Source organism: Nelumbo nucifera, chromosome 4, assembly GCF_055504915.1.
Source record: "Nelumbo nucifera cultivar China Antique chromosome 4, China Antique-T2T, whole genome shotgun sequence".
Taxonomy (NCBI): Eukaryota; Viridiplantae; Streptophyta; class Magnoliopsida; order Proteales; family Nelumbonaceae; genus Nelumbo; species Nelumbo nucifera.
This window is the reverse complement of record NC_142652.1, coordinates 6,379,471-6,401,243: the sequence shown is the minus strand read 5'-3', so window position 1 is coordinate 6,401,243 and position 21,773 is coordinate 6,379,471. Positions and strand designations below refer to the sequence as shown.

General features: G+C 32.3%; 1 protein-coding gene across 7 annotated transcripts; it reads left to right on the top strand.

The window, feature by feature from the left end:
* The first annotated feature begins 12,542 nt into the window (after positions 1-12,542).
* On the top strand, positions 12,543-21,521 carry LOC104591648 (uncharacterized). 7 transcript variants are annotated; one of them, XR_016085251.1, is made up of 6 exons: positions 12,589-12,927; positions 13,131-13,775; positions 13,873-13,926; positions 18,768-18,892; positions 19,870-20,109; positions 20,323-21,521. XR_016085251.1 is itself a non-coding variant. In XM_088902723.1 (5 exons), the coding sequence occupies exons 2-5, from the start codon at positions 13,720-13,722 to the stop codon at positions 20,339-20,341; spliced, it is 369 nt and encodes a 122-aa protein (XP_088758849.1). In that variant the 5' UTR covers positions 12,543-12,672; positions 13,383-13,719; the 3' UTR covers positions 20,342-21,389. The 7 variants fall into 7 exon arrangements, 4 of the variants coding, with proteins under 4 accessions (XP_088758849.1, XP_088758848.1, XP_088758846.1 ...); XM_088902723.1 differs by lacking the exon at positions 18,768-18,892 and having other exon boundaries at positions 12,543-12,672; positions 13,383-13,775; positions 20,323-21,389; XR_016085253.1 differs by lacking the exon at positions 18,768-18,892 and having other exon boundaries at positions 19,899-20,109.
* The last annotated feature ends 252 nt before the right edge of the window (positions 21,522-21,773 follow it).

The following is a 21,773-nucleotide window of genomic DNA, read 5'->3' as shown; positions in this document are numbered from 1 at the left end:
TATATTTATATATACTATAATTAATATTTATTTTATTTTTAGTATTTATTTATTTATTTTTATAAATATGATTTCAATAATTATTTATAAATGTATTCTGATTTTTGTTATTTAATAGAAATTTATTGGAGATTAAACAACTATTATTTAACTTTTGAAATTTAATTTATCGTATTTATTGTATTTTTCTTATAAATTTATTTTTAGTAATTATATATTTTTATAATTTATAGATTGATACTTATTAGAGATTAAACTATTATTTAAGATTACACTATTTATTGACTAATTTAGTATATTTTCAATATTTATTATATTTTTATCATATATCTATTATAATTTCATTGTAAGCTTATTTTCAATGATTGTGTACGTTTGCTATAAATTTTCAATAATTATTGGAGATCAAAGTATTGTTATTTATTATATATTAGACTATAAATTTAGTTGAAATTATGAGTGTTAAATGATTGGTTCAGTTCAGTTGAAGGTTGTTTCGCAAACCAAATCGATCTGGTCAAGTCCGCAGTTTGTCACTCAAAACTGATTAACCATTAGCGAAAATCCACTAACTCGAGTTGTATCGATTTGGGTTTATTTTCAATTTAGTTTGTTTGTTCAAATGATTTAAACTTAAAATTAACTTTAAATTTCATAAATTACAAGGATATTATTAAAAAATAAATTACAAAAATTAAATATATGATATAAAATATTTTAGACTAACAAATATGAGAATTTTCCTACTTTCCCGTATTAAAAAATTAAGTTTAAAATATAAAATATTAATATATTTATTAAACCAAATCCGATTTGAGATACTAGAAAACCGACTAACTCGGTTTGACTTTGATTGGATTGTTTATTAAAAAGTTAAAATATAAAACAATTATATACTCTTATGTATTTCTATTCTTTAACTTTCGCTTAACAAAGCACCGTCACCATACCTCTCATTGCTCCATTATCCCCACCCTACATTCTCGCTCTCCCCTTCCCACCACTCCCATTAAGTCATCTCACCCAACTACCTAAAAATATTCCTATAATCTCTCTCATAAGGTTCAATAGGAAAGTATCATGTTGCCCCACTCCCTAATCAATTCCTAAAATGCATCCCCCCAATCTATATCCACTCTCCCTCATTTAAAATATTCATATTAATTAATAAACAGTTAAATATAGCTAATATTTAACCACCCATATTCAATGAGTATTAAATAGTGTTATTACCAAAAGTTAATAAATATTTTATTAATTAATTCATTAACAACATTTTATAGAAATTGAAAACTCTTTAACTAATTTCTATAAAATTGAGAATTATATTTAACAATTATAAAAAAGAATAAAATTTTAGTTATTGTTATTATTATAATTAATAACCAAATACAAATGGGGAACAAAATATTATAATGTTAGAAAATTAATTTATATTGAAAAATAAAAGATAAAATAGTGTAAGTTTGTTAGTAAACTACAGAATAAAAAATATATATTTAATAACAATTTAAAAAAAATCAATAAATCCCCGTAGTTACACAAATGTAATAAATTGTTTAAAATTTTTCATAAAATAACCTTTTTGAAATTAAAAGATATAAAGTATTTGAAAGTTTATTTAAAATGCATTAAATAATTATTGAAAATTATTAGAATATTTTGGAAATTATAGGAAAATTTATTACATTTGATAAATTTTGGGAAACCATTGAAAAATTATGTAATTTTTGTTGCAAATTACTAAAAATTATTAAAGATAAATGACTATGGGAAATGGAAAACTATAATTTGAACAAATAATTACACAAATTATTTAGATAAATTAGTATAATATTAGAAAAAGGAAATTATTGGTTAGTTTATATTAGAAATTATAAGATAAATTACTAAAATTCTATACGTAAACCATTTAAGAAAAATAAATTATTTAATAAATTTTCAAAATTACACAAGTACAATAAATTTTCCAAAATTTTCATAAAATTACATTTTTGAATATTAAAGACAATTTAGTGTACTTTTAGAAATTTACATTGTGGTTGATACTCAATATATCATTTTGATCATTTCTATCATCAAATTGAATATTGGGTTGACAGGGACATTGTTTTCAAAACTGGATCAAACTAGATGGTTATACCGGAAAAAATGGGAACCAGACACCGTTTCACCTCAAAACCGCTTTTTGTCAAAAAATCGTTTGTTTGGTTAGCGAACCACTGACCTAGGTAGTCGAGCCGTCAACCCGAACAATAGTTTTTGGCCTTTTTTTGTTTTTGTTTTTTGTTTTTGTTAGAGCAGGTCATCCATTCAAATCGAATAGTTAGACCATTTGACCCCAAAACAGTTTCCTATCCATTCCAATTTTAAAAATCTTGGATGGGGAATGGGTGCCTTGCCTTGAGCTTGGCTTGGTGTGCGGCATGGCTTGGCCCAAGGCTCGGCATGGGCCTGTGCGTGCCCGAGCCATGGGCCATGCTGAACTGACCCCCCAAATTATTCTAGAGGAGGGAGGCATGGCCTGGGACGCCTTGTGGGCCAGCACAACACGACTCAGACTTTATGCGGGCTACATGCAGTTCGTGTTGTGCCGACCCAACACTACCCAATTTACACCTCTACTTGAACCTGCCCAATACTGGGGGCGGGGCAAGGAAATTCAAGGATTCTCCATCCTTGATGAGGAGTGGGGTGCCTTGACCCTGAACTCACCCAACATTGAATAATGGTTACCTTGCCCTAAACCCACGTGACACTGAGGACGAGATGGGGATGGGGTAGAGTGTCTTGACTATGGGGCAAGGAAAGGGATGGTGTGCCCTGTCCTGAACCCACCCCATTGTCATTACTATATAATTATTAATTATTAGTGGAATTAATAAGAATATTATCTTTTATAATTATTTTTATTTATTTAAAATTAATCAAAATGTCATTTAAAAATAATAAAAAAATAAAAATTATTAAAATTGTTCATATTCAATTAACAATAATTATTTTTTATAAATCAAGATTAAATGAAAAACAAAATTATTAAATATTTAAGATTTTTCCGTGCATCGCATGGGTTATTTCATTATGTTCCATTACGATACTATAAAAACTTATAACCAATCAACCGAAATCTTAAAAACAATAACTAATCAGGTGATATTTATCATAACTCATAGGAGATTTTGATTGGTCAAAGCCATGTTTTCCAACAACATAGATTTTCTTTTTCTTTTTTGTGCCTCTTTTTAAAGCCCAAATAAACGAAATTTCTTTCATAACTCGGAGAAAAATTAGAAGATATACAATCCTTTAAAAATATGGCGTTCCTGCTCAAGTCACACAATCAAAATCTAAAAGAGTCGATTTAGCCACCCGATGAATAGCAGTGTTTGTAGAAGCAGGAAATAAGACATTGAGCAACTAGGACAGCGACAGATTATAGCCTTGCAATCTGCTATCAATTGATTGATGCGCCATTGCGGGTTGGAACACCCCAACGAGAGCTTGGATAATAGTCAAGGTGTCGCCCTCCACGAGCAGTATGGGTGTAAGCGATTTGGTTCGATTTATGCTCAACCCATGCCTAATCTTAATATTTGGGCTTAAAAATCAAGCCCATACCGAGCATGAGGTCAAATCTGATATTTCAAATTCAAGCCTACCTTGTAACTTGATGCACTTGAATTGGATTCGGGGTTATGCCAGGTTTAGGTTGGTCAATGAACCTATTCTAAAATTATATAAATATATATGTCTCTCTCTCTAGTTGGATTGGGCTTGGATCGGGTTCGAATAAACTAAGGACTAAGCCTAGGCCCACCTCCAAAAGTTAGAAAAAAAAAACGGTACAAACTCAACCATATGATTGAAAATTCAAACCTAGCTCATATAAAATTTTAGATTGTATTAATTCAGGCTCAAGTTGGACCCCACCCAAGTTGCACCCTTAACAGGCTCGTAGTGCCATCAAAATTTGAGCCTAAGGAATTTATTTGGTGAACGGGCCAGATGACACACAAATTTTTTTTTGGGGGGGGGAATGTGAGCCCGCCCGAGTTAAACACAAGACCCATGAAAATTGTAGAGTGGGATAGCAGCGAACATCCCTATAAAGAATCCTATCAATAATTTGGCTACGGCCCAATTTGGCTTTTGCCAAGAGGCCTAATCCAAAGTCTGAGCCCAATGCAGTGCAAAGTTAAGCTCGAAACCCAGACGATGAATGGGTATAATTTCAACACATCTATGAAAATTGATTGAAAAAAATTTGGAAAACTACGGGCATATCCAATGCAGATTTCTGAATTCCACTACAAATCTATAAACATTTAAAAAGTCAAAAACCCCCACTCTAGACATCAATGCCCGCCTGTGAAGTGGCATCAATTCCAGGCTGGCACCTACCCCAACTGTATTTTGGGCCTAAAAATTCTAACCCTGGGCTGAACCATCATTCTCCCCCAAAAAATATAAATTGAAGGTTCAAAGTTTCTCCACTGTTTGTCTCTTCATATGCTTATTATTGATAACATCTTTGTTGTTAAATTTAGAAGTTTATTTTGTCTTTAGTGGGGCTCCATATTATACTTAAAGGACCGCAAATGGGATTGTCTCACACCAACCTCACTGGCATGTCTCCCACTGTATTGAGAACATCTCCCGTATTTATGTGTTATTATTTATAGGAGATGGTTCCAATGCACAGTGGGATGTGCCTATGAGGTCATTCTGAGGCGCCTTATGTGAGGAGCAGATTCCACCTCGTTTAGAGGTGGTAAAAAACAATAGAATTGACAGATTGTATTGGGATAGGTCATCTATATCCATACTAGACTAAAATACTCCATCTCTAAGGTGTTTTTTGAACTTATTTAAAGGATGACCACACGGGGCTCGCTGTTTTGAGAATTGATTGATGTGTACCATCTTTGGTTTTTGTTGTCATCGGGTACGGTTGAGTGGAAAATGGAAATGATTGTTTGTTGTTAGCTTCTCATGGTAAGATCTTTCCCTATTTTTTATTATTCTTTTGATTGGTTTGATTAATAAAATTTAAGATGGCCACCTTTCCTTCCGGTGGAATAAAGTTTGGGGTTAAAACAAATAGACAAGGGATAAGGGTTTTAAAACATTTATGACTGTGCGATTAGCCAGGTTAACCGGTTAAGCACACCAGTGAGCTGGGTACATGTACCATGAAGCTATCAGCTGATCGCCTGATCTTAGGGGTGAGCATTATTTGGATAAAATAAAAAAAATAAAAAATAAATCGAATATTTTGGTTTCAGCTTTTTCAGTTTTTGGTTAATTTGGCTTAGTTAATTCGATTTTTAGGAATTTTGATTTTCAGAATTATAAATTTGATTAATAAAAAAAATGAATTTCAGTATATAACATGTAATATATAATATATATTATACTATATATTTATATATTAATATATATTGTATATAATGTATTATAATGAAATTCAGTTTCATAATATATATTATAGGTTATAATATATAATATTTTATGTATATTAATTAAATTCAGTTTTATCCGAAAATCAAATAAAAAATTTAGATTTCGGTTATTTCTTTTCTTATAATTCAGTTTTGGTTCAATTTTCATTATTTTATTTCGGTTTTAAAATTTTCAGTTTGTTCAGTTTGGTTTTTAACCGATTAAACCGAAAACTTACCCCTACCCGATCCCCAGTTCCCACATTTTAATTGTCTGTGTTTGGTTTCAAGGAAAAGGTAGGGAAGGGACCTTCAAACCAAACACAGCCTTAGAATATCAACATTGTACAAAGCACGATGAGGGTTTGGTTTAGACTTTAACCTTTTTTGAATGTTAGGCCATCACTGGTCTTCCATATAACCCAGAGGTAGACTAGAATCTCCCCCACCGTTGAAATGCTTGCCTGCTGGTTGCTGCTTGTAATGACAGTTGACAGAGCCACCATCCAATCCAGACTCTGACCAACTGAACAGTTAACCTCTCTGATTTAATAGTTAACCTTGGTCCCAATAACACATCGTTAACCTCGGTAAACTGAAAAATTCAGTTTTTGGTTTAGAGCAATGGAAAAAGAGTGAATATCCATCAATTAACCATACTCTAAAGACCCCTAATGATATCCATAGATCGAATATTGGCCAATATGATCAATACAATAATTTAAGCCATACTATAACACGCACTACTTGCAAAAGAGTGAATACATGGTTTTGAAAACCGTATGGTCAGACCAGTTGACTTGGGAATCGGTCAGGTAATAAGTTTCATTTCATCCTAAAACCTTTGCTTTTTTTGCCAAAAAAACCGTTGTTTTGATCAGCGGCTTACTGATCTGGGCTGTCGAACTATCGATCCGTCGATTCAAACAATGATTTTTGGCCATTTTATTTTACTAGTAATTAAGTATGTGCATTTGCACATGGAAATTTTAAATTACAAAAACAATTATTATTATTAAACTTTGCATTCCATTTATTGAATAAATAAAAATAATTTTTATTTAATATGATGAATATACAATATTAGAGATATGCCTAATTATTATTTTTTGTATTATATATTTATTATTTTATTATTTAATTACAACATTATTTATTAACCCATTTGACCTAAATGATTGAATACTTTAATTGCTTACTCACCATTGGGAGGGAAGAAAATGGTTTTATTTTTAAATTACTTTTCAAAATATTTATTTTTATACTATTAAAATTAATATTGTATATTTAATTAGTTTAATTTAATGATAAGAAAAATATATCTTAAATATAGGAATTTAACGAGTACCTTAGATATGAGATTTAATGAGGGAGAATAGGAAAATAGTCTTATTTCTAATTGGTTTTAAATTTTACATTCCATTTTCCATCATTAATAAAAACATTTATTATTTATCATACTTATTATTATTTAATATGTTGTATATATGATTTTAAAAATGTTTCCAATTTATTTAATTTAATTTTCTTTTGCATTTTATCTATTATTGAATTTTATTGTTTAATTGTGACAACATGGATTGACCCATTTGACCCAAAGTGATTTAATTTCTTACCACCACTTAGACGAAAACACAATTTTTCTGATGTAGACTTTAAAAGTGCAAGTTTTTATGTTATTGGAATTATTAGTTTATTATGCATTAATTTAATTAATAGGATTTAATGATGAGAAGAAATAAGAATGCCTTAAATATATGATTAAATGGAGGTGAATGCAAGTTAATACCTTAAGTGTTGGATTTAATGAGAAGGGATTGAATGCATTAAATATCTTAAAGTTACATCTTTTCAACTCATTTAATATCAATTGCAAATTACTCTATTGCCCTCATTTTTTATCAATACATTGAAATATAGAGGGGTAAATGTTATCCTCGTAAAATTTCATAAATATTATTGTGGTTATTCGTGCTTTTTTAAAGTAGTATAGATTGGATTTAATAAGAGGAGATTGAATGCATTAAATATCTTAAAATTACCTCTTTACTCATTTAATATCAATTACAAATTACCCTATTTGCCCTCATTTTTTATCAATAAATTTAAATATGGAGGGGTAAATGTTGTTTTCAGAAAATTTCAGAAATATTATTGAGGCTATTCGTGCTTTTTAAAGTAGTATAAATTTATTTATTTTTGTCAGAATGGCGCTATCCATTTGAACCGGGCGATCCAACTATTCAACCTAGGAACCGGTCCCTATAACGATCTGGTTTTTAAAACATTGAGTGGCTATTTTTTTAGCTAGGGTATGGATTTTTATCTCATGGCAAGAATAATGAAATTTCTTGTCAAATAATTAATCAGTCCAGTAGTTCTAGACTATAAAATGAGATTACATAAATTCAAGAGGACCATACACCGATACACATGACATGGGTCAAAATAACATACAAAAAATAAATAGTGACTGGTTGAAGATATTGAAAAATAAAACATTACAAACAGAGCGGCTATCAGAACATGAAGTAGAAAATGCTACTTTGTGTTACTATACATTTTACTGATGAGGAGGTTGGTTTTTGTTTTAAAAACAAAATCAAACAATGTTTTTGAATTATACAATATCAAGCTTGGGCCCTTGACGGCCAACTGGGCCTAATATATTTAACAAATCCCCAGCACAAGCAAGCCCACCTTGCACCCCTACAAGTAAGGGTGGGGCAATTTTTGACCCACCAACCCATACACTTATACACTAACCCCTACTTGGTGGGTTGTAAATGGGCTCACAATACAACTAAAGCATGTTTGATTTTGGTGCTGTACCCACTCCCCCCTCTCTTTCTACACCCTTCTATCCAAAGGTTTATCTATATACAACATAAAGCAGATACTTGTTTTCGTTTTGATGCAAAGGAATAAAAGTTAAATATATGTAACTTTGATTATATAATGTTAACTCGTATATTTATTTTTTTAACTGCAAATGTGCATAGCACCTGCCATTTAGTTTCGAGAAGGTGCACTCTTCTTGGATGTATTTTGTAAGGGACAGGGGGGGGGCGGGTAATCCATTCCACAACCAAAACCCTTGTGGTAGTGGAGTTTGATTTCAACAAGTAGGGGTGTCAATTGGACTGGATTTGGTCCAATCCAATTCAATGAATATTTTGGACCAGTCCAATTTAATGTCCGAACTGTCTAATCTGTTCAAATTCATTTTAATTTAGATTGGTTTCAACTCAAATTTGGTCCATTGATACTTATATTCTTATCTTATACCAGTGGACCAAATATTGGCTTAATCCAACCCAATCCAATATAAATTTATGACCAAATCCAATCCAATCTAATAAATATTTTGGACCAAATTGGTCCAATCCAATATGTCTCATTGGTCCATCCAATTCATCCAAATTTATTTTGGACTGGACGGGGCCGGTCCATTGACACCCTTAATCTTAAGTCTCTGCAAAAATGAGCTAGAAAACCTACCAAGTATCAACTACCAACGGACCCATGATGTCAGTTGGTCCTTTATAACCCCAAGTTTAACATGGATGTATTAGCAACATTCCCTACTAATGTAAAATAAACATGTTGTTGAATTTAACTTTTGTCAAAATTTGAACAGATACAGCTAAAAGCCCAAGCCCAAAATAATGTAACCTGAGTCCAAAGCCCAACCTGTGAAGAGGTCTAATGACAGTCAATAATTTTCACACTTTTTATACCAAACTAGCGGGGACCACCTGTGCAATGCACGGGATTTATTAAGTGAAAGATAAATAATAGAATGGGTCATTTACTAAAATACCCTTATATTTTCATGGATTTACTAAAATCTACCCATATAGTTAGCATTTTACTAAAACACTACTTATAATTTGCAATGGAAAATGAAAGTGTTGACACTAATGCTCATTTAAATAATTTTAGTTAAAAGAAAATAAAAATTAAAATACCATTTTTGCCCTTAATAAGACAGGCAACCACTCAATTGGCTATATTTGGTCAATTTTGTTTTATGTACAAAAAAAGTGTTAATGATGTTTTTGGATAAAAAATCATGGGCCTAATGGCAAAACAAACACTCCTTAATAAGACACGGGCAACCACTCTATTGGCTATATTTGGAATGTTTTAGTAAAATGAAAACTATAAAGTAGGTTTAAGTAAATATGTAAAACTATAAGGTGTGTTATAGTAAATGACCCTAAAAGAAACAATTAAGAATAGAGTTCACATCTGCACCCCACAACACATCTCCATCGTGTATTGGGAACATCTCCCGATGATAGTACCAGAACCGATGATGTCATCATCGGGAAATGTTCCCAATAAATGACGGGGATATGCTATGAGACGTTGTGGGGCGTAGATATGAACTCATAAGAGTATATAGTTGTTTTATATTTTAAACATTTTAAATAATTAATAATTATTCATATTTTATATACTACTTTTAATAAATTTTTATAATACAAAAAAAACAATAATTAATTTTAGTTAGGTTTGTTCATCAAACTGATGAAACCAACCAACTCAATCAGCTCGACCTGAGTTGATCGGTTTTATAGTATTTTAGGTCGGCTTTGGTTCAAAAATTTTATAATTTGACAAAGTTAGATCAGTTTCACTTTGGCCATTTGTGAACCGACTAAAGTTGAATGACCTAACCATGGATATATATTAATATTTTATATTTTAAATATAATTTTTAATATGGACAAGTGGGAAATTTTCCATATTTCATAGTCTAAAATGTTTTATATCATAAATCTAATTTTTAAATTTATTTTTTAATAATTGCACTTTAATTTTTAAAATTAAATTAAATTTTTAAGTTTAAACCTTTTGAACCGACTAACCAAACCAAAAAATCAACCCAAACCGATACAACTTGAGTGGGTCGGTTTTCACAAAAGGTCAGTCGGTTTCAACTAACCAACTAACCAACTCCCCAACTTGACCAAGTCAATTTGGTTGGCCAAATAGCCTATGATCGAACCAAACCAACTAATGAATACTCATAATTTCAACTAAATTAATAGTCTCATCTCCGATAAATAACAATAGTTTAATCTCCAATAATTATTGAAAATTTATAGCAAAAATACACAATTATTGAAAAATATAATGACAATGAAAAAAATACAATAAGTACTAAAAATATATTAACTTAGTCAATAAATAGTATAATCTCAAATAATAATTTAATCTCTAATAAATATTAATCAATAAGTTATAACAAAAATACAATAAATACAATAAGTACAATATATTAAATTTAAAAATTTCAATAATAGTAGTTTAATCTCCAATAATTATTGAAAGTTTTATGTTAAATAACAAAACAAAATAAATTTATACATAATCATTGAAAATAGATTTATCACAAAAAACAATAAATAATTACTGAAATACCATAAATATTAATTTTAGTATATATAATTATATAATAAATACAGATTAAGAGTTTAAAATTATTATTAATAAATATCAAATTTTTTAAACTTATTTTCTCGTATTATTATTTGATATAAGTGTAATTAGTTATTTACAATATTATGTAAAAATATTAAATTATTATTAATTTCAATATTATGTTATAATTATTTCTCTACTTTTTCAGTTTTTTTTTTTTAAATTTATTACATAATTTCTTTATTTTAACTATTTAAAATATAGTTATGTTAAATACTTTTCTATTTAAAATATTTAGTTATTTAAATACTTAAATAATATGTAAAATATTTAAATTTTAAAATATTAATTATTTATTGAATTTAATTATCCATAAAATCATAATTTATACTATTATTACATAATTTCGTTATTAATTTTGTAATATATTAAATTATTATTAATTTCAATATTATGTTATAATTATTTTTTACTTTGAATATTTTTTTTTTAATTTATTACATAAATTTGTTATTTAACTATTTAAAATATATTTATGATAAATATTTAAATAGTATATAAAATATTTAATTTTTTTTGTTATTTGAAGCTATTACATATTATTAAATATTTGAAAAACATTTAAATTGATAATCCGAAAAAACATAATTTAAATTGTTAGTACATAATTTCGTGATATACTTTGTAAAAATATAATTTTTTTTTTGTGTTTTTAATAAATAATTTAAAGTTATTATATAATTTTGTTAGATTACTTAAATAATTCTTAAATTTTTTATCCAAACTTTAAATTAGAGATAGTTTAGGAGAGAAACTCTCTACTAAATTAGAGATAATTGTGGAGATAAATAGGAATTAGAGATAATTTAGAAGATAAATAGGAATTAGAGATAATTCTGGAGAAAGTGGGGGAGATAATTTATGATAAATTTTAGGAGAAGATATTATTTAGGTTATTGGGAATGTGGATCTCATTAGTTGTTTAAAAAATAACATGGAATAAAAAAAAAGAGAAAATTTATAGAGAGAGAGAGAATCAGTGTGTGTTACTATTATCAAAGAAAATAAAACAATTAGGTGTTTCGTCAAAATGTGTAAAGACTCGTACATGTGAGAGCATCTTGGGCACCTACCATACTTGTATGAAGTTGCATTTTACATGTGAAGTTAGACAAATAAACTTTATTTACTGCCATCTGTGTTTATAAAACAGAGGTTCATCTCATGGAGTAAAATCTAAAATGTGAGAAATAAAACGAAAAAGGTGTTTTAAAATACCATAAAATGCAAATTCCACAAATATATGTACACAATAGATACCATTTGAGCTACAGCCCCTATAATTTTAATTTAAGAAGTTTAGTCAGGAAACCAGATGATTGGGCCTAATGGGAACATTTCTGAGGGTGATCATTTTCGGCCCAGAAAAGGCCCAATTTAGCCCGTAATATGCATCCTCTCGTTTTAACGGTTAGAATGTAGTAGGGCTGTCAAAGGGTCAGTTCTGGGTTGGAACCTGGTGGAACCGGTTCCGAACCAACAAGAAAGGACCCAGAATTGAATTAAATCTTATAGGGTCTATAATTTTGGACCCAAAACCGAACTGACCGGTTCTCGGGTATTTCGGGCCTGACCCGATGGTTACCTGCGAGAAGAAGAAAAACTAATAATACCCAGGGCTAGCTAGTAGCAAACTTCCGATATCTATCAAGTAATGGAAATGATTCACACAGCGCTATTGCCTATGATTCCACTGGTTGGACTCCACCAATCGTTGCTGCCGCTGTTGCCTCCACCGGTAATTGTTGCTGCTACTTTTGGTCTCTGTACAAGTTAGATTTTAATTTATTGGAGTTTAATAGATTTGAGACTAAGAGAGCATTGATGTTGAGTGAAACTATGAAAGGGAGAGTGAGAATGATTGAGTGAAAAAAAAAGCATAAAGAAAAAAAAGGGAAAGAGAGGAGAGAGTGTACTTGCAAGGTGAAGCCTAAACTTGAATACTTGGGTGTTGGAGCCGATGGTCTATACAAGAGAATTGAGAAAGATAGAGGTGAGGGAAATGATTTTGACGTTTTTCTTATTTTGTCTTAGGGTTTCTTATAAATAGATCTATTTAATATATACTAATCGAGGGGACCTTGCATTGCAGGGATTCGCTCATAAACTAAGGTTTAAGTTTTATTCAAATTAGAGACTTTAGCTCGACTCGCAATTAGAAGCTTAAAACTTTAACTGGCTTATCTTTGATTGTAGGTCTCTCAAATAACCGTAGTTACAAGCCGATGTATCCCTCAATTGCCGAAGTGCCAAATCGATGTATCCGTTTGCTCTCCATTCCACACAGGGCCGTAGAATAAAATCTTCTGCCAATAAAACACATTTCAAGCCTATACCAACATATCTCACACTGCACATCTTAATTTGAGAATGGGACCGGACCCGCTTTTTATGAATGTACGGTGTAAAATCATGCTGATAAAGGGTTGAAACGTATTATATTGGCAGGTGATCCGGACATGAAATTGAGAACAAGCGTGACTGATGCACGATTGCTCGACGTGGCTCCAGCATGCGGAGACACCTTGCTTTGTGAATCCAAAGGTTCCGGTATGAGCCGTCCTTGAGACCTGAAAGCCACAGTACCGGCGGCGATTCACGACAGAAGTCGGTAAATCTCCCACCCCCCTCTCTCTCTCTCCTCCCCATTCTGGCTCGGGTCCGGATCATCTGCCAACAAAACACGCTCCAATATCTACATATCTTCTCTGCTTCTCTTTACCATGTCTTACTGTCCAGCCCCTGTTCTTCGCCATTCATGGTTATCTCATGCACAAGCAGATGAATGCAAGTGAAAACACATTTTGTTACTTCATATGTACGGCGTCTTCTGCAAACAGGGTATGGGTTTTTTGGATCGTGCAGTGTTTTTTCTCATTGGCTTTTGTTTGTTCTCCATGCTAATGTATATTTTTTCGTTCCTATTTTCTTGAAACAGTTCTAGTTCGCAGTTTACTTGGGGGCATGCAAGGGTTCCACCGGAGAAAAATCGGTGTGTTTTCTTGTTCGTTCATTTGTTTGACAGGATGCCTGTATTACTTGGTTCAGAAAATACAGTTTTGTTATTTCTTTTAGGCAGTCCGAGTCACTTGTTCTATCTGCGCCCTACCCTTCCCCCATTGTTTTTGTGGATGAGTGCATCTCACGGCTTCTGGATATTATCTGTAATTATGGCCTCCTCAGACGATACAACAGTTTCTGTTGTGTTTGGGTTTTATTCACGCTCTTACTTCATTCTACGTTCTGAATTTCTGATGGCTTAGCTTTACACCATGCATTTTATCTTTATAACAAAATCAGACATTATATTGATATAATTTCCCCTCTCAAATTCCCCAAAGTTTTTTTTTTTTTTTTTTTTTTCTTTTTTGGTGAGATTCTTATTTACTTGGCGTATAATACATCAACATCAGGATCTCATGGTCTCCTTTATCCGGGTTTGGAACCGGCAGTGTAAGCTCACACTGGCGGAATTACTTGGCTAAGGATAATATATGCAAGATGCTGGATATAAGATATTGGAGTTGCTAAACAAGTATTGGCCAGAGGACGTGAGTAATTCTAAGGTCATTTAATGGTATTGTTGTTAATTATCATCACTGGAGTTGTATACCGCTTCATTGGATATAAATGACGAATCAGTTTAGAGGCATATCTGTTTATTTGGTGGTAAGGGATTGGCTAGTCATCGTGCACTTATCGCATTCTAAAAAATCGTGGACTTATCACCAATGCACATGCAAGCATATTATGCAGACATGGTCCCCTTGGAGGAGTGTATTATAGGTCATGGAGGTAAGATCATTTTGGATTATTTTGGTCTAGTTGGAGCAGGGGATTCTGAAAATATCTTGCCTTTCTTCAGGGGCCAAAGCTGATGTATTCTTTGGGGATGGAGTGAGTTAACATGGAAAGAGACTTCCAAGATCATTATTGGTTGGTTGCATGAAGGTTTCATTGGCTCTTGGACATTGGCCCATCACATTTGTCACTTCGTCCAAATTCCAATTTTCTTTTATTATAGTTTGTCTTTAAATTATAATTTTACCCTCCTTTTAGATAAATTTTCTTATCTCCTTTTCTTCTATCTTTTAATGTGAACACCTACAATAATTGATCTATGTTGTATGGTTAAGCTCTTCCTCATAATAACTTTATAGTCTTTATACATTGTTTGTTTTGTTTTATTAGTAAGGAGAAAAATCTATTTATCTTGACTTTGATTCACTTCTACAACTTCTAAATGTTATTACCTGTTTACTCTTCTCTTTAAAATATGTGTCTACTATTGCTAGATCATATGCTGTTGCAAAATCTAAAATTGTCTCTTGTCTTATTCTTTTCTCCAAACCCAAATCCTATATTCACCCTTTATTACCTTGCACTTCTTTTCCCCATATGACTATTTGGACACTTCCCTCTAAAAATCTTCTCCCCATTTTGGAATTTTTTGATTTAGTCCCTCTACAATTTTTTTTTTCCAAAAATTGTCTTATTGTTTTCTTCTAAACCTACAAACCCACTTGAGGTGTAAAACCACCAATTACATAACGATTTCCTCACTTTAACAAGTTTAATTAAAACTATTATTATTATCCTCAATTCCACTAACATTTACAATTTAATTCTTAGATATTTGCCTAAAACAAGTATAATAATTATACTTTATAACTATCAATTTCTTAGTTCTTTCCCTTCCATTTAGTTTTTTGTAAGCATGTTATTATTAATTTTTTGAGAAACAATATGCTTGTCAAAGTTCCAACATTTCAAGTATCTAAATGAATTCTTATCTCTTGGACTAACTTTTTTCCTACATTTGTTCAAAAGGATGTGGGAACCCTTGTCCACTTCTCACCACAGCCAAGTGTAGTTCTAGATCGTGTTTCTGGGGAACATATCACTTTTGGAGGACACCCTAGAAAATTAATGCTTAGATACTTGGTCAAATGAAGGACAGATTGGATAGGGCTTGAAATAGGTTCATTTTCTTTCTTTTCTTCTTAAAAGAACAATAAAAAACAATTAAAAAGAGCTTTTGGTTCCGTATATTTGGGAAAGATGGATTGTTTGATCTCTGTAATGGTATTTCTTTCTCATCTTTTAGCTTGGCAGGGAATTTTTGTAGTTCTAAAGAGATATGGTGCAAATTGGGTCAACTGGGCCAGGTTTAAGGCTAACTCATTGTTAATAACCCCACCATTACCGAGCTCATACCTGAGGCAATGCATGTGCTGGCCAATCTAAGCCCATCCCAAACTAAATTTTGGCAAAATTCCAGTTGGACCCTGGTTTGGACTGTCATTGGGCTGGCTTGTTGGGCTTGTCAGGCTCTAAAGGTTTTCTTACTAGATTTGTACAATAAACCCCACTCTCATAGATAAATAAGCCTATAACCTCATAATAAGCAAGCAATGAGGGAAAAAATGGAAATACATTCCATGTAGATGACATGCAATTAATAATGCAGATTAACATTTTAGGAAAAATCAAGCAAGGCCTACATATTGGGTACTTTTAAGATGCTACAACTGCAATGTAATAATTTCTACCCCTACTGAAGCGACCATTTGATTCTATATATCATATCATTTATACTTATGCAATATATGTGAGGGGTTAGTCTGGGCTTGTGTTGGGTTGCCCTGACTTGGAGCCTTGAATTACCCGGGGTCTAAGCAACCCAACCAAAACTTACAGGTACAGGTCAGTTTGATACTCAAAAATAAAAACTTGTATTATGCCCACTCAAGGTGCATACTAATGAGAGGCAACAAGGGTAGTAGGAATTCGGAGTCAAAAGTTTGTTTTGTGTTATCTTTTTTCCTAATTTCCTTTTGAAATAATCTTATGGGGGAGAGCATGCGTTGGAAGCTACATCATTTTGGTAAATATAAATAGGTAATGGATGCTACTGATAAAAAAAGTTACAGGTAGCCAATTATTAGGGGGTAGAGAAAGAGAGGAAGGGTGTTAGAATTGAGAGTTGGAAGGTTGATTTTATTTTGTTTCTTTATACAAGTTATGATAAAAATAAAAGAAAAGTTACCTATAGCTAATAATTAGGGAATAAACTATATGGCACTACCCTAAAGGAAACAATTAGAGGACCTCTAGGTTTGTGACTACCCAATAATCCTTTGCCAAGTGGAATTAGAAAAAATCAATCATCTGGTCAACCATTTTTTTTTGTTTTCTCTCTCCTTTTGATCCTAAGTTTTCAGAAGAGGTGGGGAGGTCTTTGAATTTGATATGTATTGTCTACCAAACCTCAAATCTTCATTCCAAATCAGAAACAAATTTTTTCAGAACAGACAAACTGCAACTCCAAATGAAGCTGTGAAAGTTATAGTGTTGTCTTGTCATCAATTCCACATTTTTCCAGTTGAACAACTTACTAGATTTGAATGGTTTAGTGAGTGCATTTGATTGAAATCTCCAACATCATTCTTGGTGTATGACCACCCAATATTTTCTTGCCAAATAGAACTGGAGAAAAATTTGTCTTCTTTTTTATTTCATTTTCGTTGTAAATTTTTAGAAGAGGGACTGCCTATCTTTCTTTTTTTTAGAAAGATAAAGTATAATGTATTGTATTAATATCAAAGTGTGGTCCTCTGTACAATGGATGCTGTACATGTAAAGCCTACTAGGGACCATCAAAAAAGTCCACCCTCAAAAAAGAAGAATAAGACATATCATCCTTAAATATGTGAACAGAAAACCAATTCTTTAATTCCTCTACTACCACATTGATCACCCCTGCCTCAGAATGGGATTTCTGTTCAAAGATTCTTTCTAGCTTTGATCTGTATTGTAATCTCTCCTGAACCTCATACCCTAATTTCATCCAAATAAAAAATCCTTTTTGAGAGCATCAAACATCAACTCCAAGTTGAATTTTGATTGCTGCTCTTTCAGAAACCCAAGGGATTTATGAATTGGAGTGTGTAGACTCTATATATTCACAGAGATAAACTTTATGTCTAATCAAGTTCTGCTAGGTTTGGGACTGTAATCAGAGCAAATATTTCAACCTTATTGCAAGGGTTGAGACGTGTGCACTTATTGGACTTCCAAAGATTGGAAGTGGAAGGAGTAGGGCAGTCAGTGGTTGAGTCCAAGATCCAATTCTATTATTTCGGACTCAGATGTTTCATTTATGTAATAGGATTGAAATCAAATTAATTAAGCAAGATCCATCTAATAATGGGATTGAAGATGGGCATAACTCAATTTATTAAGATCAGTGTTCAAGTGTTTTTATGGATATAGACACATTTACATTTCATCATATAATAGGTTTTACAGTTAACATGAATGGAGCTATATGGTATTATTGTAATGTACAACTCTAAAATGGTCAAGAAGAACCTGATGTATAATCTCTTTACAACGACCCAAAACCCTTACCATCTACCTTTAGATAGAAGATGTGGAGTGCAGAACACTTTGAGAATGAAGACTCTAACTTGCCAGAGCTAAATAGCAAGTCTCAAACACCTAAATTTCGTTCAACTTCTGAAGTTTTAATGGACTCCTTACTAGATTAAAGAGACTGAGATGCCAGGAGAGATTAGCAAGAACTATGCCTATCAACTTTCAAGATTATAATCAATCCCATCTTGCAAAGCCTCAAGATATTACATGTACATCTTTGAGCTCCTAAAACCGTAAACAATTCAGCTCTGCGAAGCCCTAAGATTAGGCAATAATGTTTTAATTGCCAATCATGTAAAGATTTATGTTTTTACTTTTTTTTTGGTTTGTTCATTATTTGAGGGATCTTTGGGTATTTAGCTCATTCCTTTTGTTTCTGTTTCTGATTCATAGAAAGAACAAAGGAATCTTTTCTACATAGGTGGGTTGCAGATATCTACTAGAAACCCCAAACCAGCCTAATCCAAATCTGCAGACTTTGAAGCTCAATTAAGTAGGGCTTATTGCTGCAATTTGAGGTATCCAACATTCGACAGGCATAAAATTATTATTATTAGGGAAATTGTCAAAAACTCACCATGAGTTTTTAGCATTTCTCTTAAACTCACCACAACTTTTCAAAATGTCTAAAACTCACCATGTCACTAACTTGATGTTAAAGACACTAACGGCTGTTAATATATTACCATTTTAACCTTCATAGAAAAATATAAAATATATACATTTATTTTAATATTTAGACATGAAAGAAAGAAAAAAAGTTCAAAAAATATTTTCAAATATAAAAACAGAGAAATTACAAAAAATATAAAAAAACTATAAAAACTGCACACAAAATAAAAAATTATTTTCAAATTATAGAAAAACACAGAAATTGCTAATAAATAGCAAAAAATACAGGAAATATTATGAATGGTAGAAAATAGAAAAATGTAAAAAAAACAGAAATTATAAAAAACATTAGAAATTATAACAAAACACTAAAAATGTAAAAAAAGAAAAAGAAAATTGAAAAACGAAAAAGACCCTTTTCCTCTAACTCGCCATTCAAGGGTGATTTGGTCATAAAAATTGTTATTTATGCTGATGTGGACATTTCTGTTAAGAAACATTAACGGTGCACTAACAGAAGGTGAGTTTTGGAAAATAAAAACTTATTGATATGGTGAGTTTTAGACATTTTGAAAAGTTGTGGTGAGTTTAAGAGAAATGCTAAAAACTCATGGTGAGTTTAAGAGAAATGCTAAAAACTCATGGTGAGTTTTAGACAATTTCGCTTATTATTGTTGTTGTTGTTGTTGTTGCTTTTCTTTTCGTTTTTTTTTTCTTTTGGTTTTTGTCCTTATTCCATACTTGGTAGTTGTGAAAGCTAAAAAAGGACATAAATATATGATGGTTTTGTTTTTGGAGTTTACTGTTGTATGGAAACTTCTTTAATTTGTCTTTCCTTATTTTCTTAAAAAAACTTTAATACGTGAAACTGGAATTGGATTAGATCTGAATGTCCAACCAGCAATTCGACAGGACTTTATCGAATTCAAGTCGAACATAGATGCAATGGATCCTATTCAAATCAGACCCTTTTACAGAGGTTCTCGAGTTTAGCTAGTCATGGAGTTGACAGAAGAGTGCTACATTGGGAGTCATCCATTCTTGGGAAATGGTTCTGTCATATGTTCGGATTTTATCTATTGGGATTTTCTTCATTGAAGATTGGGTTTGGGCTTCTTATTGGGTATGCGTTATATTTGTTTATCATTGTTCATTTTCTCTTAATTATTGTGATGCAAACAATGGACTCTGTGGACCAAGCTATGGGTGATTGGGTGTTCGATACCATTTTTGTTTCTGAGTGCAAGAACTCTCTACTTTCCCATGCTCATGGTCATTGATTTGCACCAGTTAATTGATGTGGAGCTCCTATTTATGTCAGTTCTCTTTGTTGCAGATCAACAGAATTTTGGTAATCTAGCCCACTTCTGGGCAGTGTTATCTTAGACTTGTATCTGTAGGAGTATCTTTCGATTGGTTCTAGCAGACTGGCATTCTTGTCGGTGCCGCTTGGTCATAAATGGAAATCTTGGGTGTACTAAAATGATGGAGATATTGCATCAGTTGATAAGTGAACCTCATCGTACATGAAGTGGGTAGCCTGGACGCTTTAATTGGGGGATCTAAACTTTCTGGGCGTCATATGGGTTCGACACTTGGACTTAACCGTATGTGGTCTTTTCGTGTATACTCTCTCGCCCTCTCTCTGGAAATGGTTCCCTGCAATGAAATGAAAAGTGTGGTATTCAATCATGATGCGGGCAAGTTCTCTGCGAGGAAAAACATGGTAAAGACCTGAGGAAATTCGATAACAGAAGAATTGGGGAGGTGGGACATCTTCAAACCAATGTGGAGGACTTGGATTAGCGCTTTGGGGTGATGGCAGGATGCCTGGTACAACACTTATGAGGGGTTGAACCTGCTAGTCGCTGTGCTTTTATGGAGAGATGATTGCTGATTACGTAGGAGACTTTGGACCTGTGGCGATTGTTTTCCAACTTAAAGTTCAGACTCGCAATGATGATTGATGAAGACTGGTGTATTATATGGTTCATACCCAATTCTGGGCCAGTTTGCTTTCCATTTACAAAGGCGACCGTATCGACAGCTGGTAGTTGGTGGTGTTGGACCTGTTAGTGTTATTCCATTTCTCAAAGAGGGAAAAGGAATGGAGGCCAAAGCAAGGCATGCAGAAGTCACATGCTCACTATGAGGTTGGCTTGTGTTATTCCATTTCAAGCAATGAAGGGTTGGACCTGGAAACACTGTTCGTTCTGATCCGATTCTTGAACTACAAGTGGCTCAGTTTGGAAGGAGTACAAAGACAAATGTGTAAAGTGCAAAATCTTTTATTTTGTATTATTTTGTATGTATGTGCACTGCACTTGTTTGTATTTGTACTCCTTCCAAAGTAAGCCAAACCGGGTTTAAATATTACAAAGGGCAATAATAAGGTTTCTAAAACATGGACCTACACGGCTACAGCTACGGCCATTTAATGTGTGTGAAGTTGTGAGCTCTTAAAGTTGGGTAGGTTAATATCTTATTATTTAATTATTTTATACAGGACAAAGCAATAAATTGTTCAGTTCAGCAGTCTCTGATATTGAATGGCCATTCAAGTGAAAATTTTCATAACCCTCCCTCCAAAATCCAAATGCAATAAACAAGGTTAAGCAATGAGCTGAGATGGGACAATGAAAATATACATGTGATTTGATTGAGAACCATGGAGGGGCTGTGGACGGGGATGAAGCACACAGAAGAGCGTTTACATCTTATGGATAGTTTGGGTTGTTCCTGTAACCGTTCTGTGTGGCTTAAAATCTTTTTTCTGCACGTAATTAA